This window comes from Indicator indicator, chromosome 1, assembly GCF_027791375.1.
Source record: "Indicator indicator isolate 239-I01 chromosome 1, UM_Iind_1.1, whole genome shotgun sequence".
Classification (NCBI taxonomy): domain Eukaryota; kingdom Metazoa; phylum Chordata; class Aves; order Piciformes; family Indicatoridae; genus Indicator; species Indicator indicator.
The window spans coordinates 71,297,725-71,325,530 of NC_072010.1; the positions used below are offsets into that span (position 1 = coordinate 71,297,725).

A 27,806-nucleotide genomic window follows, 5' to 3' on the forward strand; every position below is an offset into this window, starting at 1 on the left:
TTTCTACTTTTGAACACTTAAATCATTGGTTTAGTTGGGGTTAGCATAAATTCTGTATGAAATTCCTGGTCTGTAGAAGTAATTTACATTCATTCTACATTTGCTTAATTTAATAGTGGAGTGTAATCACAAACTGCAGAGTTTATAAACTTAGAGGCACTGTCTATCACATTCAGATGTATTTCAGATCACCTACTATTTGCATATTTCACACCCCTTTCTGTTACCACTGCTGTTATAGAGGGCACAGTGTCCAAGTTGGATGGAATGGATAGATAGTTCTTAATACCAGTATTTGGGTTAATCACCTGCACAACTGTTTAAGAAAAATATAGACAGTACAGGAAAATAACTTCATATTCTTTTTCAGTGTAGGCTTTGAAAAAGGTTGTCGTTATATTTGCTTGTTGGCTCCTGCATGCATCCCTGTTCTTTGTTCCAAGTATCACACATGCTTGCCTTCTTTTAATTAGATTGTATCAGCAGACTTTCAGATGCATTTAGCTATGGCTACACATTCTAATGTTGCTTTTATTACTAGAAAGTTAAATTAGATTTTTGTTTTTCCTTCTCAATTTAGCTACTTACCCTGCTTTTAAGTTTTGAGAGAAAAATTAGTATTCACGAAACTGACTAAAACTGGCTTTGAGACATATGTGCTCTATAACTGTGTAGTGCATAGAAATTTTATGCAAGTAATGCATATATGCCTTATCTCTCCTATCCCTTTATGGATCTTGATGCAAACTGATACTATGGTAATTTGGTAATACAGATAGCTATGGAGAAGAGCAAAAGTAGTGCCTTTTAATTGGGGATGAGTTTTCTATATAGATGTCCAAGGGAGAAAGTAGAGAACTGAATTGCCTAGATGCTGCTGATTTGGAAATAATCTGAAAGAGGTGTGACTGATTTGCTGTAAGGTGTTGGAAACCTTGATCAACTTGCATGTTGGCTAGGTGAAAATATTTTTGTAATAGTGTATCTCTGAACTCAAAATTTAATTTATGCAAGTACTATGTGGGGAAGTGACAAGTACAGCTATTTAGATTGACAGCGGGATTATAGAATTCTGTCACCTCTACCACAGAGCAGACATTGCTTCCTTTGTGTTTGGGTTTTGGGGTGGTGGTTTTTTTGTTTTTTTTTTTTTTTAATACCAATAGCATAGACATAAGTGCTGTCATGTATCTAATAAATAATGTGTGAGACATATGCTGTTTCCCTAAAGCTCTGTGGAAGGAGGTGCATTTTGCTCTTCTAATTCTAGTTTAGCACTACAGTCCTGGCAAAACACAGGAAAGTCCTGGTGGCTTTTTAGGAGATGTATTGATTTGTTTTCCAACTGCTTTTGAGCTGAAGTGTTTTCCAGAGGATCTGCAGTAGTCTGCATTGTGCCTATAATACCAGCTGTCATAAACTGTTAAGGAGCAGTCTGAAATCAAACTTTGGGTCATCTTATACAGTTCCTCTGAATCTTCCTGTACCCTGATTTTTAAGGGTTCTTGTTCTGATTATTCTAAGTTGTTCTGATTAGAATTTTGCTCAAGCTGTCCACAGTGTGGAAATCTGTGAAAGAGCAGATTAAGTCAAATATTTAGATAACTTCAAGGAAGCTCTGAGTTTAGTAACAGTAATTTGCATATCATTAACAGGGAAAGTGTTGAAAAACTTCATCTGTGGTTAGAATATATGCTCTCAGGTATAAAATTAGTGTTGGTGTAGACTGAATGCATTTAATGATGCTTACGTGGAAAAATGAAAATGATTTAGGTGTTTTCAGTTCAAAGAACTGTGGAAAACAATTTTTTTCATTTTGTGTGTCTTGTACTTGCCAACAAAATACCGAGAGGGCCAGAATAGCTTGCTAAGGGTAGCATTTAAATAGACTGAAAATAAGATAGAAATCTTGGCAGAGAACAATAAATAGCAGGAAGCATTCATTGTTAATTTTTTTGTCTATCCTGTCTTTCACTTTTATTAATGTAGATAAAGAATATGGGGAAAGTCTTCCACCTTTCATAAATCTCTAGGGATTTATGGAGCAAGATTTTACCTTTGAGTCTTAATTATTTTGGATTTTGAAGTTTCTTCCCAAGGGCAGGTTGTATGCACCCAGAATCTGAAACCTCTGAAATTTTGTCAGCGATGTCCTTGAATTACGTCTGTTCTCATGCACTGTACCAAGTGCATGAATGTGGTGCAAGATGAGCCATTGGTTCAATTCTTTCACATTGTCTTTGGTGCGAGGCATTGCATCCTGACTGCAGTTTTTGCATAGGTCTTGCACAGTTTCGACTGTGTATTGGAGATGATGGGTTGGACTGGATGGCATCTCACCAGCTCTGTGGCTCACAGCACACTCCTCACCTGCAGGTGAATGGGAGGCTGCAGGATTGCAGGACTTTGGCAAACGATGCTTCTTGTTCTTGAGCTGTGGCTATGCTCTAGGGAAGCCAGGCTGCTGCTGCTAACCTTATTTGGGAAAAGCTAGGCAAGTGCTTGGCTGGTTTGGATTTAAATGGACTGTGGTGTTGGATCTGTGGAGTAGAAGTTGTTCTGGGCTGCTTCCCATCACAAAGACTAGCTGCGGGCAGTCAGGGGTCCAGAATTTTGGAGATCTATTTTACCAGAGGCAGAGGCCTGTTTTTGACTGATGTAGACTGTGCGTTCTGTGTAGAAAAAAGAGACATCAACCCATGGCAGTACTGTTGTGCTGTGCTGGTGAAGCCCTGAAACAGAATGACAGATGAGGAATACTGTGTAAGGCTGAAGGGTAGGAGCTGGGGCAAAGCTGTGCCAAACTGGGTGTGGAAAGTGGTGGCAGTGTTTTAGCAAGTAGTGTCTGGATATCTGTCCTTGGTTGCTGAAGGGAGTAGAGGACTTATCTGAGGAGCAGGGTGTTGCCTATTCATCTCCGCTTCAGTAATCATTACAAATTCAAGTGAGAAGGCTTTGCATGCGTTGTGGAGTCCTTCCTCGGTGCTGGGCAGTGTAATGTTGAGAGACCAGCTGGATCTGAATATGCTAGTGCATGTACAGCTGATGCTTATCTCACATACTCTGACTAGCACCAGTTGGGTGTATCAGGGGTTTTGTTTGATTGGGTGGTTGGGGTTTGGGGGATTTTTGGTGTGGGGTGTTTTTTGTGTGGTTTTTTGGTGCATCTTGTGACATCACCATGGTAAATAGATTATTCCAAGTCGGGGTGGTGGACTGAATGTTTGGCAGTAGCATGTCAGTCTAGGCTCAGAGAAAAGTGCCTCTGGGCCTGGACAAGTTTCCCACATGGTAGTGAATAATTTGTTGATACCCTCTTCCTATTTTAGGTAAAATTAAGCTAAATTAAGGAGAACAGTAAATTCCTACTCTTCAGTCTTGATCTCTGCTTATTTTATTGTAGGTAAGAGTTCTGTATTAATGTTCAGACTTTAGGTGACATGGTCTGTGTGTCTTTCTACCACAAACGACAACTGAAGACTGTAAACCTTGTGCTCACCAGATTAGTTAGTCAAAGGGAAGAAAATGCACGGTGTGATTCTACTTCTCTGTCCTTGGGTAGAAGAAAAGGATTGCAGATAATGACAACGATGTAGTGTGTAAATAGTAAGAATATACTAATAAAAAAATCACAATATCTTTCGTATGTCTTTAAATAAGAAAGGTTCACAATTGGCCCTAGTTTAGTAGGAGTTGTCCCTTGTTTAGTGGGAGCTTCAGATGTCAGTTAGAGTGTTTTCAAGTGGAGATGCTTCTCTGAGGACCTCACTGCAACAAACACTGGTGATGTCAGTGTTCTTGCTATATAAACAGCCAAGTTAAAGGTTGGGGTTTTTTTGTAAGGGACCACTCTGATTTAGTAACATCAGGTCAAATAATGTCTTGTCACATTTACTTCTCCACCTCACTGTATGAGAAGTCTGGTTTATGAATATAGTATCATTCCAACAGATGAAATAACAGAGACTTTTGCCAGATGTTTCTTATGTATTGCACTTCATCATGTTGTACCTCGCTGAGACCCTTCCAAACTCATCTCAGAATTCCAAGTAAATACAATTTCATTATGTGTGTGTTCTTACACAATTTCATAAAAGTCAGAAGAGAATGAGGTCTCATCAGACCTGTGTCTGGATAAGACAATTCCCTTTAGGTGGTCTCCTATGTATGTATCCTCTTTTTGAGAAAATAAAGGGTCTTGTAATTTGAGATTCTGGCATTCTCAAAGCAGATCTTCATATGTCAGAGTCTGAGCACATATAGAACAGGGCCTCTGCTTTCTCTTAAAAATGTTGTTGTTGCTTATGCATGTCAGCTAACAACCTGTCATTTTGCATCTACTCTGAGATACTGTATAATATGCCAGGCTCAGTCACCTGTTTTATAGAAATTTTCCATCCCTCTTACAATAGGGATTTGAACTCCCAGTTCCCTGTTTGTTTATTTATTTATTTATTTATTTATTTTTATTCTGCCATGTCATAATCTGCTATGGATTACAGCCTTCAGTGAGCCTCAGAAGAAAGAAGTAACTGAATGTCTGGCTCTGACTCCTAATCAGTGAAGACTAGGTAGCTTTTTGCTTTTTGTGTAGTACTAGTTCAGGGTGATACTGCAGATATGTCCTACCTCAGATATGGCTTCTGTTTATATAAATGTGAACATCCTCCTTAATGGCTAAATAAGGTAGGCTGCTTCTACCATTTCTTCATTTCTGCTAAGCCACCTGCTCAGATGGAATACTAGACTCTTGATGGTTTTTAGGCTTCATAGAAAACATTGTTTCCTATTTGGTTACCATTTAGACTAACCTATAGAGGTCCTTAGTAGCCTTTCCAAAGGATTTTGCCCTCTTGTAGAAGAGAACCAAATTCCATTTTCCAATGAGAGTGGGAAGTGTTTTTGCCATCTCAGAGAGAAACCAGTTCTTAATGTCTGCTCCAGCTGTTCTTCCAAAGCACAGAAGGAGAATGTATTAGGACCTCTACCACTTGTGGAACTTGTTATTTAAAAAGCTTATGAAGTTCTCATGGAGTACAACTCGAAAAAAAACAACAACCCAACATTTCAAATGCTTAATGCAGTGTGTTAGTGTGTTGTACAGAATTCCAAAGTGTAGACAAACAGGACACCTGCACGGGAGAAGAGCTTCTATTGGACTCTGATCCCTTAATGCATACGGGCTCCAAGAGCCTATGCCTAAGTCAGTACTGCTCGCATCTCAGCACCATCTACAGAAACAAATCACTTCAGCCAGTATCCTCCTGAGAGATTCGTTGTCACGCAATATCTTTCTTCCTTGTCTCCTCTATTGTAGCCTAGCAAAGTAGAAGATGACTTCATCAGCAAACCTAATGATGTTTTCTGAATCTGCCCTCAAATCTGGAACTGTCTGTGGGAGTTTATCTGGCACTCAGTCCCTAGTAGAAGCACTTGTTGTCAGTCCATCTTCAACCTTGGACTGCCCTACTCCCGGCTGTGTTGTTCCTGGCCTCAGTGTCTTCATATAACGCTCCTAAGTGCTGCATCGAGTTTAACAAAATAGCCCAGTGTATTCGCCACCTTTCTCTTCAGACATCTGTACTGACAGTGAAACATATTCCACAACCACATAAAATGTTGCTGTCATTGATAATAAATAGATGTTATTCATCAACAGCAGGTTTCCTTCTTTTACCAGGCCTTCTTTAAGCCTCACAGTTTGCAAGGGTCCTAAGAATAGCACAGTGCCACCCAGAAGTTCCTCTGTACTTGACCAAGCAGTATGTGGCCTTGAAAGCCTCAGTCATGGCAGTACTTGGTGAAAAAGTTGTGCAGTTTTTGTTTGTGGAAGTGACTTAGGCTTTCTACTTAGCAGCTGACTGCTCTGAGTGTAGCTAGTTGGAAATGCCCTCAGTCTGAATTTGCTGATGGCCTATGTATGCATTTTAAATAAAAATCAGATGGCTGCTATGCAATCTCTCTCTAAGTTACATTGTCTCTGCTTATGTTTTAGTAACTTCCTTCTTCCCCTTTGATTTTCTACACAGGAGGTTCTGGAGTTAGCGGTAGGTGTTTCATCTCTGCTTTTTGTACTTGCAAAGATGAAATTGCCTGTCTTGTCAGATAGCACTTGTAATAGCATCCTGTCTCTGATGTCTCAGGTGGTTGAAGCTTACAGGGAGAATAACTGACGTGAAACCATGACTACTCTTTCTCTTTTTTTTGCAGACTGACAATTTCAGTTCTTAGGAGATTGCATTGTAGCATCCATTGAACGTTTTGGCAGTACGAAAAAGCCATTACAACAAATTGTTTTGAATGGTAGTTTTATTTAGTTTTGCATAGCTGTTTAATAACATGGAGATTTTAAGTTGTTCGTTGCTAACATTTTTTGTTTTGACGCAAATTTATAATGTACGTCTCATTGGTTTTAAAGGACAATGTTATTTTTAATATAAAATAATTCCAGTTATTCTTAATGTCGTCACAGGTAAAATGTTCCAGTCTCCAGATATCACTCTTATTGTAGAGTTCATATTTATGTTCTATAAGGAGAAACCTATTGATTGGCTCCTGGACCATATCCTCTGGGTGAAAGTGTGTAACCCTGAGAAAGATGCTGTGAGTCCATTTTATTATAAAACTTCTAAAGTGTTTTTATAATGTGAATGAGTTGGTTTTGGTGAGCTGAAGGCTAGCATAGTGTGTGTTATGGTTACTGTATATCTTGAAAGAGTCTTCCTACTAAGATTTTAATGTCAAAAGGAACTGCTGAAGGACAGTTCTGAGAGGCATCATAACCGTTATTGTTTCGGATTTTGGATGTGGATGTGGTAGGATGAAAAGCAAATGTCTAATTGGTTTCTGTATGTAACAGTCCTAAAATAAACTCATTCATGTGACCCCCAGTGAGGCTCAGCAGAATACCAGTGCTTGGATAGCAGTTACAGAGAAGGTTCTGAATGGGGAATAAACTTTGGATTTGGTTCTTCATTTCTCAAGTTATATCCTCACTGAAAGACTGAATAAATAGGTTCTGTGCAAAGAGCTTGAAGAGTATTACATTTGCACAGCAGTCTTGGTAGATTTCTGGAATGAAGGCAAGAACGACTGGATAAACAACTGTTCTGTGTTGTTCGTGAGTCTTTTTGGTTCATGTAATATCACATACTTGCAGTAAAAACTCAGCAGCCTTGTGTTGGTTTTACTAATGTGATTGTTATGTTTTTAACTCCCCTTCCCACCCCCTCCCCCATTTCAGAAACATTGTGATCGACAGAAATCTAACCTACGGATACGCTTCAGGCCTTCTCTTTTCCAGCATGTTGGCCTCCACTCCTCTCTAGCAGGGAAGATCCAGAAACTCACAGTTAGTAGTTAAAATTTTCCTTCCATTCCAGAGCAGGCTGATTAAATGAAAAACTTTGTAGCCCTTGAGAAAATACCCATTTTCTTGTTGTGTGGTGTTTTCAAGCATGTTTTATTTCACTCCAGTTGGAATTAAATCTGATTTAAACTGGTTACTATCAAGTATAAGAAGCACTGATTTCACCTTATTTTTGTGGAGTTTTGCTATAGGATCTTTTTTCTAATTTTTGTACTTTAATAGCATTTTCATCTTATTAATCAGTACAAGATCTGATACAATTAAAAATGAGTCATGCATTAATTTTCCATTTTATGCAAATGTTTGCTTTAAGTGTAACCACTTGGGAAAAGAATATAATAAACCAGGTTAGCTGACCAGCATGATGTTTGTCTTTCTTTCAATTAGGATAAAGACTTCCTGAAACCACTGCTACATAAAATCCATGTGAATCCACCTGCAGAGGTTTCGACATCTTTAAAAGTCTACCAGGGGCATACACTAGAAAAGACCTACGTAGGGGAAGATTTTTTCTGGGCTGTCACACCAGTTGCTGGGGATTATATTCTGTTTAAGTTTGACAAGCCAGTCAATGTAGAAAGGTTAGTAATTATTTATCTTTGTCTCATATCTATAACTGCCTGCTCACCAAGACTGCTATAAATCTTTTCTTGCTTTTATTTTTTTTTTATTCAATCTAGAATCTTTTTTGATAAGTGCAATTCAAAACCAGTACTTCTCAGGCAGTTCATAAGAGAATTAAAAGAAGCCAATTTGATTGTATTTGGTCTACAGAGCAATTGTACAGCACGGTCTGTGGTACAGTATGCTGTGCCCTGCAGCCTTGGTCCCTAGATTGTCCAGATCAGAAATCTTGCTGGAGTATCACAGAATCAACCAGGTTGGAAAAGACCTCAGAGATCATCAAGTCCAACCTATCACCTAACACCTCATGGCAACTAAACCATGGATCCAAGTGCCACATCGCTTTTTTTTTTTTTTTTTTTTAAACACCTCCAAAGACAGTGACTCTACCACCTCCCTGGGCAGCCCATTCCACTGGCCAATTACTCTTTCTGTGAAGAACTTTCTCCTCACCTCGAGCCTAAACTTCCCCTGGTGCAGCTTGAGACTGCGTCCTCTTGTTCTGTCACTGGTTGCCTGGGAGAAGAGACCAACCCCCACCTGGCTATAGCCTCCCTTCATGCAGCTGTAGACATCAATGAGGTCTCCCCTGAGCCTCCTCTTCTCCAGGCTTAAACAACCCCAGCTCCCTCAGCTTCTCCTCACAGGGCTTGTGCTCCAAACCCCTCACCAGCCTCGTTGCCCTTCTCTGGACACGTTCAAGTATCTCAACGTCCTTCTTAAATTGAGAGGTGCAGAACTGAATGCAGTACTCAAGGTGTGGTCTAACCAGTGCTGAGTACAGGGGCACAATGACTTCTCTGTTACTGCTGGGCACACTATTTCTGATACAGGCCAGGATGCCATTGGCCTTCTTGGCCACCTGGGCACACTGCTGGCTCATGTTCAGCCTACTGTCAACCAGTACCCCCAGGGCCCTCTCTGCCTGGCTGCTCTCCAGCCACTCCGACCCCAGCCTGTAATGCTGCATGGGGTTGTGGCCAAAGTGCAGAACCTGGCACCTGAACTTGTTGAATGCCATCATGTTGGACTCTGCCCGTCTACCCAGCCTGTCAAGGTCCCTCTGCAGAGCCCTCCTAGCCTCCAACAGATCGACACCTGCTCCCAACTTGGTGTCATCTGCAGACTTACTAATGGTGGACTCTTACCTCCTCATCCAGATCGTCAGTGAAGGTATTAAACAGAATTGGGCCCAACACTGATCCCTGGGGGACACCACTAGTGACAGGCTGCCAGCTGGCAGTGGCACCATTCACCACCACTCTCTGGGCACAGCCCTCCAGCCAGTTCCTAACCCAGCACAGAGTGCTCCTGTCCAAGCCACAGGCTGCCAGCTTGGCCAGGAGTTTGCTGTGGGGAACGGTGTCAAAGGCCTTGCTGAAGACCAGGTAGACTACATCCACAGCCTGCCCCACATCCACCAGGCTGTCACCTGGTCGTAAAAAGAGATCAGGTTGGTGAGGCAGGACCTGCCCCTCCTAAATCCGTGCTGGCTGGGCCTGATCCATTGGCCATCTTGCTGGTGTGCCGTGATTGCCCTCAAGATGATCTGCTCCATAATCTTGACTGGCACTGAGATCAGGCTGACAGGCCTGTGGTTTTCAGGTTCTTCCATCTGGCCCTTCTTGTGGATGGGCATCACACTGGCCAGCTTCCAGTCATCTGGGACCTCTCCAGTGAGTCAGGACTGGCGGTAAATGATGGACACTGGCCTGGCGAGTATACCACAATGTTCCCAGACCTCAAAGCTGGGAACTCTGTAGGATAATGTTTTTTAGATGTAGCTTTACGGCTTGAAAAAGTCATTGTACTAAAATTATAACTACTTAAACAGCCTTAAATTTTAGCAATAAAATGGGGGACAACAAATATCCATGTTTTTTTAGAGAACTAAAAGTGACTTCTTTTTAGCCACTAGTCAAATTAAATAAGGAAAACAGAGTTTGTACTTCAGAGTGCGGTCATCCTTTAGTTTTATTGAGACTCATTTGCCCCTTTTTACTCTTGCCAACAGAGAGGTTGTAGAGTCTTCTTCTGTGGAGATATTCAAAACCTGTCTGCATGTATTCCTGTGAGACCTCTGTAGGTGATCCTGCTCTGGCAGGGGGTTGGACTAGGTGATCTTCTGAGGTCCCTTCCAACCACTAACATTCTGTGATTCTGTGACTTATAAAATATTTTATTTAGTGTCTACTTAAATGTTGCTGTGTTAGTGGATTCCTTTTCTTCACATATCTCCTGTTGTCTTGAGGCTGGTACCTATAATGTGGCAGAACAAAGTTTCTTTGGATTGCTTTGACTGGTTTTCTTGTGAAGCAGCCCTTTTTGCAGTCCCATACTGAATCCTATCAATTAGCTTCTGTGCCTTGGTGCATAATCAAAGCCTTCTGCTTGGCTTAGCATAACGTTGAGGATCAGTAGTTTCCTTGTTACCATGTTGTTCCAAACTAGTCTGACCTATAAAACTCAAGTTTGTCATTTGAGATGTCAGATTACTCTTACAGTTGATTGCTATTTGTTAAAAGACTTGCCTGGCTAGCTTTCCAAGATGCATGTGTTGAGGAATATGACTGCTGTACCTCCTTGGATTAAAGGCAGATTTAGTTTTTTAATCCTGTGTCAATAGTTTAAAAACTACATATTTTTCAGCATGGGTATATGAATCTATTGACTTCTTTTAATCAAATGTTCCTTTTCAAAAAATTATTAGGCAGATGTTGTCCAATTTCTGTGGTTTTCGTAAATAATTATATGCATCTACATTATGAATGGGGTAACTGTAAGTAGCAAATGTTGATCTTGGGTGGATTAGGATGAGTCAAATGCACAGTGGTAATTTTGGAAGCTGTTGCTAGCAAGTTCAGCACTGTTATTTTAAAAATTACGTGCACATGCCTGAAGGAAATACTACTTATTTCTTTTTATTTTTATTAAGTGTAACCTTAGTGATGAGGGAATTGGTGGGATGAGTAAGTACTAATTATCTGTGCAAAAGGTGGGAAGATAGTGTTTGTTATTGTGCCCTGGAAAATTGTTGCTAGGCCTAAAGTAGTTAAGTCTACTTGCTGTGTTAAGAAGAGTCCCAGCAGTAGAGGATGACATGATTTTATTTTTTTTATTAATTTCTATTTATTGAAGAAATGCTTTTTAGTTTTAGAAGAAAGGGAATGCCTTGTATTCTTGCTTCCTCAAAGGAAGTCCACCAGTTAGAATGATGCTGTCTATTCAGACTTAAGTTTTAATATTGTTGGAGCTATCATTCTAAGCCATTTCAAAGTTTATTATGATTTTAGCTTCTATTGCAAATAGAGGCATTTTTTGTCCTCTACTGCATAATCTAAATGCAGTATTCTTTCTTAAAAGTTAGTGGCTAATTAGGGTTACAAATGTTGTAACTTCAAATTGTTGGGGACTTGTTTTTGTCTGCTTCGGCAGCAGCAGATTATGGTAGGTGAGGGTCAAATGGAGTAATGAAGTTTTCTGATGTTTCAAGAATGTGTGCTGAGACAGTGAAAAATAAAACTGACTCATGGGTTGTAACAGAAAAAGGAAAATGGTCTGATTATGAGGAAGACTTACTTGGTGGACAGAGAGATTTGATTGTGGGAACTAAGAGTAGAAAATGTGCTTTTGAAAGCCATCTTGTGTTTGTGAAGGGTTGGTACGGATTTAAGTAATAGAAAAGCTCTTTGAATTTACAGAAATTTTTGTCTACCAAATCAGTTTGAGGTGTAGCTGCTTAATAACTCCCATGATAAACAAGTTTTTAAATGGAAATTTCAACCACAGCTCTGATGGAATGAATGGCAGATTTGTTACACTGTGACAGAGCATGAACTTGTTCCTATGGCTTATTTTTCCATGCCAAACTTTTTGCTGAACTGAATTTAAATGTTCTGCTGAGTATAGCACTTCAGTAATTAACTTTCAATAAGTCTTTATATATTACATTTTTGAGACCTAAGAATATTGTCAGAGATAACCCTGGCTGGGATGTCTTAGTTTAAAGTGAGTCCTGAACTCGCTTCACTGAGCAGAAGGTAACATTTGTGGCTGTTTTGTGTAAGGCCTGGTCAGCAGATCCCTGCTGAATGTTGAACAGTCAAATATATGGTGCTTGTTCTAGGTGCTGCAGGGATGTATAAATTGAAATTGTATAATCCTCATTTTAGTAACAGCTCTTGTGTTGAACCTTTTTTATTTTTGGTTTGGTTTTTTTTTCAAGAGAAGATCTGCAGCCACAAAGATTACAGTCCATTATTAGTAAGCTAGGATCTCATTATTTTTGCAAAAAGATAGGTACCTCTTTTTTAAAGATACATACCTCTGTTTTTTAAATGTTCCCTAAATGCTCCTAATAGCCTACATTGTAAAGATAAAAAATACTGAATTTCTGTTCCTTTAGGTTGTTTTATAATGGTTGAAACCCATTTTGCTATTTTGGTATGTACAGTGTTGATCCAAGCACACAACAAATAAAACTGCCAGTTACATTTAAGAGTTACTTTATGAAGTAAGCCTTATTACTACTTAGTGCTAGTATTGAATGTAAATTAGTTTTCTTCACTCTAAGTAACCCATCCAGGATAATTTTCTTTACTAGTTACTGTTTTTCTTCAGAGATATTAGTAAGGAATATTGTACCTGAGCAGCAATTTGAGAGGAGCTTTTGATTTTAGACTATGCTTTGTTTGAGGGCGTTTTAAACGTAGGAAGCTCTGAAATATAGGTGGATGAGTAGTGGGTCTTGAACAGAGGAAATAAATTTTGAACGTGATCGTGGTTTAAAAAGAAAACCAAAATGCATCCCAGAAAGACATTCCATTGCAGCACTTAAGTGATGCTGATGTCCATCATAATCTCAACCGTCTTTCTTGACTGTCTTAGTGTCAGAGTCGTCCCTATAGATGTGACTGACACAGATCAGATACTGTTTTCAAAGAACATGTGCTGTCATTAAGTTGAGGTAGCCCTTGGAAGTGCATAACCAATGACTGTTTTAATTAGACTGGTTACACTTGTCAGCTTTTCTGCAATTAGACTTAGAATGGGTGTTTATAAAAAGGGCTTCAGACTTGTTTTGGTATAAGTTGCTTTAAAATGCTGATCGTTACTAAAACAAAAAAAAAAAACCTAATCAACCAAACAGAAAACTGGAGGAAGAGATGAGGATGTGTTTTATACTGTGAAAAGGAAAACCAAACCAACACAACAACAAGACACACACACAAAAAAACAAACAACAAGAAAAAAAACCCAAAACAAACAAACAAACAAAACCCAAAAAAACCCCAAACCAAACCAAGAAAACGCATCAAAATCCAAACTCCAGTATAAATCTGCTTTATATTTTTTTAAATATGAAGTTCATCCTTTCATGGGTGTAACTATTTGGTAATGTTACTTCGATAATTTTTAAAAGGATAAGCAGAGTTTATTTGGGTATTTTGTTTTGTTGTTCCTTTTTTTTAATTATTTTTTTGGTTAACTTTCTTGAACCCTAGCACTGCTTCTAACTCTCTAGTTGTCCGGTAGTTGTGTTGTTCTTTTAGCAAGTTATTGGGTAGTCATCCTAATGTGACATTGATTATTAATAAATATCTTTTATAAGATAAACTTGTTGGCTGGAATTTCAGCTTTAAAACTGCTGAAGTCCCAGGAAACCTGTGATGGTAGCCTCATACGCATTTCCCATGGTGTCTTCTCACAACAAAGAATTCCCACTAATGCAAGAAATATATATTTGACTATTTAATCTAGAAAAATCAATGTATTGAGTGGGAAGACTGTCTTCATGGGCTCCTGATAACTAAATGTATATATTACTTAGTCTACTTTGAAATTTACTGTGACAGTGCTGGAAAGTACCTGAACAAAAAGTGCAGTTATTGTTATTGCCTGTTATTACTGCCACTTCATTGTGAAGCAAAACAAATGCAGCTATTAAAACAAGTTCTCTAGCACTGAAAACTTAGTATTTTTTTTTTAAACTACAACAAACCTACCTCCCAAAAAAGTATCATAGCACTTGGTGATGTATTTATCTAAAATGTAGAGGATTATGCATACTGTGGCATGCAAGTCCTCATGTATGTAGATAAAAGACCAAATGCATTACCAAGGGGTAAAAAAACCCAAAACTTTCTAACAGTTTTCCAAAACTGAGAGTGAAATGGAACATTTTCATCATTTGCTTTTGCAGCAACAACCACTTAAAACCTAGGGAGTTGTAGAACTGTTTGGGGTTTGGATCAGTTCAGCAGTAATTTGACACTTGGGTAGGCTCTTTGTACATAACCAGTGTAGAAACCTTTTTCAGCGCAATGCAAACTTTCTTGGGCAATTTTAGCTGAAGAACCACATACATGCAGGCATGCACAGAGTATGGTTTAGAAATAATCTTTGTTCTGATGCTAAAGATGTAGGCTATTAAGGTTTAACAACATATTAATAGAATTAAGTTTTAATGGTGGTGTCAGTTGATAGGAAATACTTGAAAGTGCCTTTATTATTTTAAATGTTTTGATGTTTGTGAATATATTTTGGGAATAATATTTTTAGTGTGTATAAAAGAGAGAATCTGAAGACTTCAGTTTCTGTGTTTACATATGGTTCTGTACTAATGAGTAGAACATCCTCAAATGGATGCACTGACAGTGGGGATTTGGCAGGCAGGCTCCCAGCCACTGGTGCAGTTTGCTCTGTGCATGGAACTCTTCCCGTAACAATAAGGTGCAAACTTCATATCAAAAGGGGAAAAAAAAAAAAACAAGTATGGATCAGAGACAGAAGAGGCTCCTTTCTGAGCCAAGGATGTGCTGCTTCCTCCTTAATGGCACTAATATTCAAGATTTGAGTATTTGGCTGTGTTCCTGGATTTATGGTTCTTAGTCAGAAATCTTGGAGGCTTAATGCTGGTGTCTAAACGTCAGATGTATCATGCCACTTGAGATACCCTAAAATAATACACCTTCTTTCCAGAAGGGCTTGAGTCTCTGAGATGTAGTAATTGCATCTTGCCTGCCTGTGATGGGTCTCATATCCAAGCGCATCTCAAATAGTGGCAGAAGTCTGTGTTTAAGAAAACTGAACAGACAGTTAACCTGGGGAAAAAAACCAACAAAACCAAGAACCAAAACCCAAGCAACCATGTATGCAGACATATACATACACACACATATTAAAAAACAAACAAACAAAATTAAAAACCCCACCAAAACAAACCAAAAAAACCCCACAACAAAATAAAACCACAAATCAGATCCTGAGCATTTTCTGTATTTGATAGGATTAAAAATTCAGCACAAGTAACCTTGCAAAAGAACTTAGTGGCCATTTAACTAATATTGATGTGGTACAAAATGAGTAAATTCCATAACAAGAAGAGATTTTGGGACAAGAGAACAGCCCTTCCCTTAAAACCAAACCAACCTCAACAAAACGTCAACAAACAAAAACCCATCAAAACCATCTCCAAAACGAAAAATTAAGAATTAAAATTATCTTAGTGCCAGACTCTTTTCTTGTACAGTTGATGTGTATATACTCCTGAGAGCACTGTGCAAGTTTGTAAGGCTGATCTCCTAGACCTAGTGAGGAAACAGGAGGCAAGAGTAAACCTGGGACTGAGATTTTTCTTACCCAGCTAAATGCCTTCCACACATACTGCCCAATTGAATAAAGTTAAAATGGTATGAGTAACCTCATAAAAAGATTTACATTGAGTTTTATTTAGAGTGGTGTGAGAAAAGTAATTTTAGTTGTGTGTTGGATTAAAAAAAGTCTTGGACCACTCCCTTGAATACCCCCATCATTTTTTTAGCCAGGTTACTACTTTGTGCTCCTTTGACAGATGTGAGAAAGTTCTTTTCTTTCAGTGTGCAGGTTTGGCACTTCTGTAAACATGGAGAATTCATCCTGTGCAGCTCTGGTTTTGGCAGAGGAAGTGAAACCTTACTAGGCATGAAAAAAATTCCATGAGAATGCTTACCTGTTGTGTGTGCTTGATGCTGTATATAAATAAACTTGAGGAATTTTTTTTTTTTTTTAAGTATAAGGACTTTATGCAAAAGAATGGGTAGGAAGCATGAAGGATAGGAGATAGGAGAAGAATCTGAGCTTGAGAGAGGTAGAAGAAATTACTCATTTTCCATTTGTATTTTGCATGAGGAAGTAATGTGTGGCTAATACTGATTTCCAGTGACAGTAAAATAACATTTCCTAGTGAGGATTCTGGGAAAATGACAAGAGAGGAGGTAGCTTACCATATTTGCATCCAGTGATCAAAAATACTGGGTAGAATCAGTGAATAATGACTCTTGCAGTGGATGATAGCATCTGTAGGGAGGTGAAAAATTTGCTGACTGAATGTTGCTTTTATAGAAATTCATGTTGTGCAGAATGGAAAACTGTTATGCCGCATGTTGCTATGGATAATTTGCTCAAATGTGGAAGGCAACACTTCCTCTCTGCCTTCCTACCTCTTTTCCTTTTCTGAAAATGGGATATACTAAAATAGATTAGTATAAAAGAGACAAAAGGAGGATATATAGAGAAAATTGATTCCTGCTGTTTACAGAGCACAAAGGCCTGCATTCATAAATAGAATCTTAGAATATTTCTGTTTAGCATCAGATGAGATAAGTCTTTTGTTTCCTTCAAAACAAGCCCAGAATATATTGACAGTGGATGTGAATTGTGCTTTCAAAAGAATTTTTGTGTATTTAAAAGAATTTTTGTGTATTTCTTCTTATAAAGGTGTCAGAATTTCCTGGCAATGTTATGTGTTCTGTTCCAATTTTTGGTTACTTAGCAAAAAATAGAAAAAGGATAGAAACATATTTTTGATAAATAGCAAAGTCATTGGCACTTAAAATATAAAAGACAGTAAACCAGTTTTTTAAATGCCTAAAAGAAAACAAAATAGGTAATAGCGAAACAGTTTTCTGGGCCTAAATATACTTTGGTATGAGGGAAAGAAAAGAAATGTGCTCTTCATAAGCAAAATAGGACATGGATAAAAAGGTGTGTGTAGTTGGGATTTAATTTTTTTTTTTGATGGGTGAAACCTATCTCCATAGGAAGAAGTCACACCCTCACCTCAAACTGAGTAAATATTCAGGTCACTGAAGGTGTCAGCTGAAGTTTTCTTTGCAATTTTGACTTTGCTCCATTTTATTGTTTGTTTTTTAAACCTTCAGTGCTCTTTACATTTTATTATGTAATTTTTTTGGCCACGTGAGATGTTAATGTCTACCATCCTTCATTCCTCTAATACTACACTACATTGAGGTGATGACTAGAATGTATGCAAATTGGTTCATGCATGTAGTAACTTCTGGCATGAAGGAGGTTGTCTCTAGTTTTTAATATCTGCAGTAGGTGGTTATTAGCTTTGACCTGTGCATCGTCAAAAAGATACTGCCAGAGAAAAAAAGGTCCTCTCAGGTTCATTTACATTAGGTCACATCGGGTTAATTTACTGGTTGTAAGTCAGAGCTACTTTTCTCTGATGACTTCCATCAAGAAAGTCCAAATGTGTCCATGTTTGTGTTTTGTTATAAACCTGTCAAGTAGTATTTCATAAGGTAATAGTAGTGAGTGGTGTGGTGGTGGTGGTTTGTTTTTTTAATAAGATGAACTTGTGTTTGTTTGATATTACTGTATTTAGTAATTGACTTTGAGCATTTCAGTTTGAAATGTGTTATGCTTTAGCAGCAAGTAGACAAGAATATCGTTGTAATTCCTTCCAAAGAATAATGTCAGTTAACTAAGGGAGGTGGGGGTTGGGGAAAGGCATATTCTTAGAGTTTATATGGACTCAGGGCAGGTGTCAGAATAATTTAGCCAAAAGCACAAGTACTTTCATTTGTATCCAGAAAAAACCTTTCATAATCTGAAAACTGTCACTTACCAATATTTCAAGGGAAGCAAGATTTACAAAATTAATTGAATTGCATTTCTTTTAGGACCTGTAGAATATCTGTTTATTTGCAAATTAAACTTTATTTAAAATGTGAATCTCTAAGCAAGAGATTGATCATTCAACGTTTATACATATTCATACTTCTATTTTTAATGTGTAACTTATGTCTAAGTAGGTGTTAGCTGTCAAGTGTTCAAGAAAGGCTGGAATATAAAAATTATTTTAAATAAGGTGTGACATGTGCATATGTTATGTGTGTGTGTGCATATGAGTAGGCAGATAGTTATAGAAAACATACCAAAAAAGGTGGGTTTGATTATATGGAAATCTGGAAATCAAATTTTATTAATTAGTTCTGTAAATTGTTTTGGCATTGTGGCAACATTTGAGAGCAGTGCAACAGTGGTGTGATTACTGTTGGGAGGAGGAAACTGTACTTTTTTTAGTTTCCAAAGCCGACAGCACAGTAAGGGAAATGGCAAACAAACAAAGTTCAAATATGTAAATACCCCCAATAAAAACCCCAAACCAACAAACAATACCTAAAAAACCTCAGCCAACCAACCAAACCCAAAAAATCCCCAAAGAAACCCTACCAAAGTGCACAACCCCTCCAAACATGGCAAAACAACAAGAACTCAAAAAAGGGCAAAAAACCCCAAACCAAACCAAAGTACAAAAAACAAACCAACCAACCCCAAAAAACCAAAAACTCCCAAATGTAATAAAACCCCACAAAGACTAAAAACAAACTGCGAATAAAAAACCAGCCCACCAGGATCGCTTCAGTGCCCCTTCCCAGACCATTTTTACTCATTGAGAGCTCAGCGTCACAGATCAGGAGAAGGTGTCTTGTGCGTTCTCAGAAATAAGCTTTGTGAACTAAGAGCAGACATCTGTGGTTTGGTTGAAGACCTTTGCAGGCAGCACCATCTTAGATGCAAGTTCTTGATCACTTGCAGTTTAGAATATATCCTTAGAATTTTCAGTGTATTCAAGGAAAAAAATTACCAGTCATGATTAGGTCATTTGACAGATAAAGGATGGCAAGTTAGAACTGGTGGGTCAGAAGACAGCGGAGTATACTTTAGTCTTCTGGTCAACTTTGCCAAGAGTTTGTTTTGTCTATTAAAACATACAATAAAGGCATCTTCCTTAGTAAGGACAATTAAGTCTTCAGGGGGTTTTGAATGTTGCTAACACTTAGAAAAAGTCACAAGATAGAGATTGGAGAAGCTGCAGATGTTTTAGGTAGCCTTCTGTACTTCAGAACTGACTAACCTTTAAATTACAGCAGGGAAATTGGTTTTTTTGAATCATACACTGTGCTGAAGCTTACTGATTCCAGGTTTGTGTTGTAGTTCAGTCTGTGCAGTTCCACTGAAACTAGTGCAATAGAAATCAGTGTAGCTTTCTTATATTAGTGTGTGTATTTTAAAAATTGCTTAAACGATTTTGGCATCACAGACGCTGCTAAGTCAGGGTCAGAGAGCCCTGTTTTCTTGTACTTGCCTTGAAGCTATGGAGTATGGATTAATAGCAAGTACTTACCTGGCTTCAGATGTACTAGATAAAGACAAACTGGAATTTGCATCTCTGTTTATGTCTTAATAAGTTGCAAATCGAGCTAATGTTTGTAATTTTAATCAAGTGATAATTTCTGGGCTAATTTTGTCCCTGGCTGGTGATGTATTTAATGTTGAAGATGGTGCTTACTGTTACTTTCTCTAAGTTTCAATTGAAGAAAGGTTTGAAATGTGTTGGTATCCATTTACGTATCCATTTAAATGTATTAAAAATAAAATTGGCTTGTCAAAAGTGGCATCTGAGTAGGTGTTATATCCAGGTAGTTTTTGACAGTAATCTGAATAAACTCAGTGGTCCACTAGAAAAAATGTTAATGAACAATTTTTCAAGCATTGATACCACCTAGTGGTAAAAAATATTGCTGCTTGTTTATATAATATGTATTCAAAAGCACGTGAAGCTTGTGTTATAAAGAAAAAAAATGTGTGTCTTCTGTAATGTTATCAACAAATGTGTAGTACTGCAAAAGCTGTTTGAGGAGTGGGAAGTTTGAAACCTTGCACTTCACTGATTGATAGGTATAGGGATGGCATTGATACTGTTTTAAACATAATTACTTTTTTGCATAAAAAAAGAGAAATCTCATTAAATGCACAACTGAATGGTGGTAATGGGGACTTTATAAAAGAAGGTCCTTTTCTGTTTCTGTATACACATAAGAAATGTATGCATATGCTTAGGAAAAAACACAACTTTTTGGAATAATGCTTTGAATTCAGGGTGTGGATATGGTATGGGAATTCCAGGCACAGTCGTTAATTAGACCTCGCAGTGAACCATAGTGGAGAGATGGTCCTGGAGAAACCTGGCCTGGTGAAATGTTGGCTTCAATAGATTCCCAGACACTCAGAAACAATTTGCAGAGTTCGTCCTGTGGGTGGGTACAAGGAAGGGAGTGATAGGGAGAGGCTGAGGGAATGCACTGGTGGTGATACCAGTGCATGTCAGGCAGTAGTGACTACGGTGTTGGTCGTTTTGTGTAATGCATACAAAAACAGCCTTTTGAAGTAAAATCTTGCCCAACTACTGTTTAAAAAATGACAACCTTTAACCCTGTCAATTATGGTACTGTGTGAAACCCTCTTTCATTTCTTATCACCTGGGTCCACTATAAAAGTTATCATTGTTTATTGTAACATCTGTGACTATTGACATGCAAGATAGCAACTGAGCTAATTCTGGCTGATTTATGTAGACTTATTTTTCCCTTTTCATTTATAGGTACTTGTTTCACAGTGGCAATCCAGAGCATCCAGGAGACATACTCCTAAACACAACTGTGGAAGTTTTGCCTTTTCAGGTATGACTTTATTCATTTGTGTCTTCTCCATTATAGGATAAAAGCAAATCTTCCTAATTTTATGGACTTTTTTTCTTTTCTTTAACAGTGAGGGAGACATGAATGCTTCTTTTCCTAACTGCAGGATCTGAATTCTCTCTAATTTTTTTTTTTTTTAATTTGGATCTATTCACAGAACACTGTTGTAACTATTTGGATGTTCATTCAGAGTGCAGTCTGCTATGAGTGCTGTTGATAATTTGGAGGTGAAATGCTCATTTTCTTCCAATTCACAACTGCTATTTAAACAAAACAAATAAACAAAACCACAACAAAACCCCCCAAACAAAACAACAAAAAACCCCCAAACGTAACAAACCAATCTTTCTTTTCCTGTGCATTTTTGGAAAATGGGAGAGTCAAGTCAATCTACTTTTCTGACTTAGTAAAAAAGTCTTGGTTCGGGAATTGACACACATTCAAACTACTTGATATGGAAAATGTTTTTTCCATAAATCAGTCTGATTTCTACCTCACAAAGGCACTACACTGTCTAAAGTATATTCTTGCTTGAAGCCTGATGGTATGGGTTCTTTCTTCAATGTTTATATCAACAAAGTCTGAGAGGATTAAGATGTTACTTCAGTCAAGTTTATTTAGTATTGAAATAGCAAACTGTTTCTGTCTTCTCTCATACACCTCGTGTAGGTATCTTGTAATCTGTGCTGAAATTATTATATGCTGAATCTCTTTTTATTATTTAAAAAACCCAAACCAAACTACTATGGAAGCATTCAGTTCTCCATTCTTGCAGTCTGCCTTCCTGGGAGTGAGGAAAAATAGGAAATTCTGACCACTCCCACCTCTTAAAAAGAAGTTTGTCAGTTTGTTTCTGACTATACAAGATAATGTGTGGGATATTTATAAGATTTATGGGTTTTGCTTCTCAAGATCTTCGAAAATACCTCAGCAGCCCTCACTTCCTCTAGGCCCAAGATACCACAAGAATGCACAGGATAATCATAAAATCATAGAATTGTTAGGGTTGGAAGGGACCTCAAGGATCATCTAGTTCCGACCCCCCTGCCATCTGCCCTGCCAACGCTGGATCAGGTTGCCCAGAGGCACATCCAGCCTGGCCTTAAAAACCTCCAGGGATGAGGCTTCTACCACCTCCATGGGCAACCTGTTCCAGTGTCTTACCACCCTTATGGTGAAAGAAATAATGAAAGAAATGAAAATGAAAGAAAATGTGCACCAAGTATCTATTTTTTTTTGGTTACACTTGGCTGTGAAATCCATCACTGTAGCATCCCTTAAGGAAATAATGCCACTGAGCTTGTATTGTTGTTGTCACAATTTGTGGAAAGGTAGACAGGAAATTCTACATCTAGGCCATTCCTAAGCCATTGGTGTCAACCAGATAAGTTACCAATATGAAGACAGCAGCCCCAGAGTCATAGGTGCTATCCTGAGGGAAAGGTATCTCCAAGCTGAACTTGAGTAGAGTTGGAAGCCCATTCAGGTACTTTGATCTTTCCTAAGCAGAATTCAGAAAAGCTGAAAACATCCCTTAGAAACCGGAGTGGCCCTTGGCCCTTTTTCAGCAGCCTCCCTACCTTTAAAGGTAAACATTAAAAAGAAAAAAGGTATTAAAAAAAAAAGAAAAAAACAAAGCTGATTGATTTAATCTGTCAAGCATTTTTAGTTGATTCTTACGTCTTTTAGTATTGGATTATGTTAGTCTCGTACTTTTCCATCTGTTTCTGGAGCTTTCATCTGAAATCTCATTTTTCTGTGCTTATTAAAGAAATGTATTGATATCCATCCCTTTTTAGTGAGGCAGTGATAATTGTAATGCTTCCCTTGCTGGTCTGATAGCTTTTCATCTCACCCAAATTCTTACATCAAAAAGTAAGCTATAAGTTTCATTTGTCTTGAGAGAAATTTCTGGTTCAATCACAGGAAAAGAATGCAAGACTCTGCCTTTGCTTTTCTTCTACTATGTATGCCAGTATCTCCTCTGTCTTTTGTTCAAGGGGCAGTTAACATGCAGGTTACATGGAGCCCTTATAGTACTTTTTTTTTCTACTCTGATGCCAAATATTATTCAGTCCTGGAATACTACTGCTTTCTTTTTCTTTTTTTTTCTTTCTTCTTCTTTTGGTGTGTGCTGGCTTGTGTCAGGTTGTAAATAACTTTTCTAGGCTGGTTCCTAATTACTTAGAAAAGATGGATGCTGAACATGAAACAAGAGTGCACACAAATTTGTCTTTCCCTGGCAGAGTAATTTGTCAAAATAAATTATCTCATTTATGCTTTGTTCTAGAATGAAGAACTGGTATTAAGCAAAGAAACCAAAGACAAACGCTTAGAGGATGGTTACTTCAGGATAGGTACGTCACACTGGAAAGAAATGTCTTAACTGTTTCCATAGGAACAATACACATTTTCATTAAAAGAAAAACATAAAACTTAGTTTGGATCATTCATTTTGGGTTATGTGACCTTCTAGGCATTACTAAATACTGTTTCCAGTATTTCTTTTCCGAGACTGATGTAGTAAACAGAGGTCTGGTATGACTCTTAGTTGTTGTGCAGCTAATCTAACTTCTCTGCCAGGGTTGATCACAGACTATTGTGGAAGCATTTCCAGGTTGTATAAGATCTGCTCTTCTGGTACTGCCTACGTGCCTCTGTGTGAGCTCTGTGCTTAGCCTGGATTTGATCCCACCACACAATCAGCTGTCAAGACCTGGAATGAGACAGGCATGTTCGTAGCCAAGTGGCTGTTGAGAAAGGTGCTAGGATACCTGTTGTCAAGGAAGAGAAACTGCACTCACAGTTTGTGTTTAGTTGCTGAACATAGGCTGAACTTCTCTGTTACAATGAAAGTAATGGTCTTGTCTTAATGAATTGCAATTGCTGTGTATATATTTGAAGTCTAACTTAGTTTCTAAATTGTATTCTTATTGATCCTAATATAATTGAAGATGCTTTAAACAGGAGTACATTAAGCATGAAGGACACCCCCTTGTCTTTAGTCCTTCTTGAAAACACCTAAGACAGGGGCTTCATGAGTTCCATAACAATAAATGAAAATCTGTGCTAAAATCTTCCTAGAACTCAAGGTGCTCCTACCCTTAGACAGTTCAAAGTTCTTAAGAGTAATCTTCAGATCATTGTGCTCTGATGATATGCCTCATCTTGTTTGTTGCTGCAAAGCTGAGATTGATATAAAACTTGATGGCTGGCTGTTTCAGAAACACCCATCAACCTTACAGTCAGCATCAACAGGTTTCACCTGTGAATTGTGATACTACAGATAGAATTTTTGGACACAGATTTTGTACTATAGTTTGTTGAATGAGAGTTAATTGAGGATATACTTCTGCTTCTTTTGCAGGGAAATTTGAAAATGGTGTAGCTGAAGGAACAGTCGACCCCAACCTAAACCCTATTTCATCATTCCGGCTTTCAGTGATACAAAATTCAGCAGTTTGGGCAATTCTGAATGAGGTGAGAGGTGATGAAACCTTTTAAAAATCAAGTCAGGAAATGTAAGATTTCTTCATTTTGTCAGCAAGCTGAAGCTCAAAATTTTGGCTAAAACAGTTACTTCTTATTATTAAGAAATGCAGTATCCTAAAATATGACTTTTTTTTTTCTGATTATCTATTTCAGATTCATATTAAAAAGATTACAAATTGATCATGGGAATCTGCTTTAGAGGAGAAAGAATCCTCCTAACAACCTTATCAAGTCACAAATTCAAGGACTGAGCATGCACCTTATTCCAAATTTCTTTCATTTTCACTTGAACACTACCTCTTGTGAAATCTACTGTAGATGAGAAGATTGTATTTACCCCTTCTTATCTGATCCATCCAGCAACTGATGCTCCACACTGATAACGTTCTTCTGAGGCCCGAGTTGTCCTCCATTTCAATGTGACTTTACCATCTTACGGTTATAGAACCTTGCTACGCTCAACCTGTACTATTTTGATAGTATAGTAATGGAGAAGTTGTACATATTGTTATATTCCTTGAAGAAGAAGAAAAATATAATTATTGTTAAATATGTTTTATGAAGGGGGTACTTTCGGAGTTCCATTTATTTTCTATAATAGGAACCCTCTTTTATAGACTGTCAGGGATATGTATTAAAAATGCTAGGGATATTTAATTTATTAAAATAATTTGAAAAGTACATATTTTTATGCAGCAAAATTTTAACTTGATATAATTTTTTTATGAATTCTCTAGCTTAAGTTATCTTTCTACATTTTTCTTTGGAGATGCAAACATAAATTAACACCATATTTCAATATACTGCCATGTTTAAAAAACAAACCAAAACTAGATTGAGTTTCTAAATTACATAGTTTTGTACACAGTATCTGAATGACATTCAGAGGCATTAACAGAGTTCTGAAGAGCACTATTCTTTGGGGCTATGAAATTCCATTATGTACAGTTTGTAGCCACATAAAAAGCATGCTGAAATGTCGTTTCATACTACTTACTAAATCTGCAGTGATTTTAGATTGAATCCATTGCATTTTAGAAGAATTTTTTCAATTCCAAACAGTTCTTTCTAAAAATCTTTGTAGACATTTCCTATCCTGGACAAATTTGTTTTCTGTACTGAAAAAATCCATTCTCCAGTTTTGCTTTGGAGTGACAGAGGCTACCTTTTATCAAAATAATTAATAGTAATTAGATAGATTTTATTTACTTTTAAAAAGTTCTGTTACTGTAGTGTTTATTTTAGATATGTTACAAGGAGTGATTACGGCTTATTTTCATTTTGTTCTATTGTTCAACAAAAATGTTTGACTCCTTTATTGATCAGTGTAAAAACTTGCACTAGCTTTTAATAGGACCTAAATTTGGCCTCCAGTTAGTACTCTGCCTTTTAGTTTCAAGGGAAACAACAGTAATCGTAAATGAGTAAGAAACTTGGTCTGGAACAGTAACAGAAAGTGGTTTGGATTAAATCTAGACTGTCATTGTTGCAGTACTAATGCTGCTGCTGATCTGAAGAGTTCTGCCTAAGTGCTTTTGTGTAAGGACACAGGGATGGGAATATTTAAGTTACCCAGTCAGAAATCGTCAGTACAAAGAGGCAGAAATCCATGTCTTTAAATAGGAATGAAGTGCCTGATTGACACTGGAGGGAGGCATCTACCCTAGCAGGGGATTCTCAGTTGTGCAGTAAATCAACCACCTGGAACTGGTATCTCAATAACTGGCCCAGTTTTGCCTGCAGAAAAAACCCAAAACTTTTGTTGTCCCCAACACCCCTGTGGTCAGGGCACAGAGGCATAAAACCTGTTGCGGGGTCCCCGACTTAGAGCGCAGGGATCTTGGATTAATATCTCCAGCATTAAAGTTTGACTAACAGTTTTGACATATTTTTCATGACATACAAGGAACAGAAGCATAAACCTGACCCTCTAGTACTGCAAGCCATCACCATTGGAATATAAAGTCAGCCCATCTTTCCTTCTGCTTTGTTGAAAAATTGTCAGAGCATTGACAGTTCAGCAATATTCAAGAGCTTAACTACTACAGACCAGAGTCATTTTGTTTTAGCTGTGATGTCTGGGGACACAGGGAAGACAAGATTTGTATGCAGGCAAAAGACCTTCTGCTTAGACCAACCAGTGTAAGTTTAATTTTTTTTCTGATCACATCAGATGGGGTAAATAAAGTTACTTGGAAAGCTTATCTTGCCATTAGAGAGTGTGGGCACAAGCTAGGCACTGGCCTCATAAATGAAATTTATTCCTGGATTTAGGAATGTGGGTGAATAGGTTCAGAATCCTGCATGAATCTAGCCTATCGTGGTGTCACATCTCAGTTCATTATACTTACAATGCCACACCACCAAATTGTTTTTTTTATCACGTTAGCTAGCAAAGATCTAAGAAAGTATTAAGGTTTTCCTTTCAGCTGTGCCTGTGAATGAATGATGCAAATAATTTAGACTGTAGCTATTTATTACAATTTAGATTGCAGAAGTATGTTAGATATTGAAGTTTCTTAATACAAGGTAGTTTTGCTGACAGTGACTTTCATCTTTTTTCCATGAGTTCAAAAGTTTACTGCCACCACTTACTTAAGAAAGCTGTGTGCTTATTCTCAAAGCATCACCGTTTCTGATATTTCATGGTCATTAAAATGAGTCATTGCCAATATAGTAAAATGTATAGAACCCTCATCACATTGATTGCAGGACTCTGGTTAACAGTATATTTAGTTTTCAGAAATGTCAAAAGGAAATTTATCCAAGACACCAAATTAACTAGTGCTTGATAAAATGCATGGGTTGTGGGTTTGTTTTTTTTTTTTCCTAAGATCGATGCATTTTTATTACATTCTACTAGCAGGAGTTAGAAATACTCTGGGCTGCTTTAACATTTCAAATGTTTCTGAGCTTATATGCTCTGCAAATAAATGTGCCACATTACCTGAATCTACAAAATGTTATTTGCATTAAATGCAGATCTGGTGCAATCAGATAGTTCTGCAAATTTGCTTGGAAATTTTGCTGAGATATAGAAGCAGATAAAATACTTCCTAGTTATTTCTGCAGACAGCTCTCTTGGGCTATCTTTTAAATTACAGTCCGCAAGTCAGGATAAAGTGGTGCAAGACTAATAACCCTTTGTGGACTTACAGTGAAATAAGAATGCTTCAGCAGTTTGGCTCATCATTAATTACCTTGGGCATTATTTATGAGTGGTTATATTCCAGAGGGGCTGGTGTCTCTTACATGTCTCATTCATAGGTTACAGTATTACCAGAAGAGTTCCTCAGCATCTTCATCCTCTTACATGATTTTGGGGAGGTTTTTCCTACATTTAACTTCAAGTTGTTTTTGTTGTGCCCTTAAACATCTCTAAGCCACTGAATCTTACAGTAATCAAATACATGAAAGTGTTTCAAAGTAAACTGCATTATCCTGTGATCCCATTAGCTGCTTCTGATTTTGTTAACCTTTCAGAAAGAGAA

The 27,806-nt window shown here is 37.7% G+C and overlaps 1 protein-coding gene across 1 annotated transcript in view; it reads left to right on the plus strand.

Moving 5' to 3' along the window:
- The window catches only part of MGAT4A (alpha-1,3-mannosyl-glycoprotein 4-beta-N-acetylglucosaminyltransferase A), a 76,018-nt gene extending 51,105 nt beyond the window's left edge, over positions 1–24,913 (plus strand). Inside the window, exons 10-16 of the mRNA XM_054400518.1 lie at positions 6,473–6,603; positions 7,244–7,351; positions 7,757–7,950; positions 20,727–20,805; positions 23,114–23,180; positions 24,191–24,303; positions 24,469–24,913. Coding sequence (XP_054256493.1) covers positions 6,473–6,603; positions 7,244–7,351; positions 7,757–7,950; positions 20,727–20,805; positions 23,114–23,180; positions 24,191–24,303; positions 24,469–24,495 — 719 coding nt within the window. The 3' untranslated portion in view covers positions 24,496–24,913. The remainder of the gene's footprint in view (positions 1–6,472; positions 6,604–7,243; positions 7,352–7,756; positions 7,951–20,726; positions 20,806–23,113; positions 23,181–24,190; positions 24,304–24,468) is intronic.
- Positions 24,914–27,806: the final 2,893 nt, after the last annotated feature.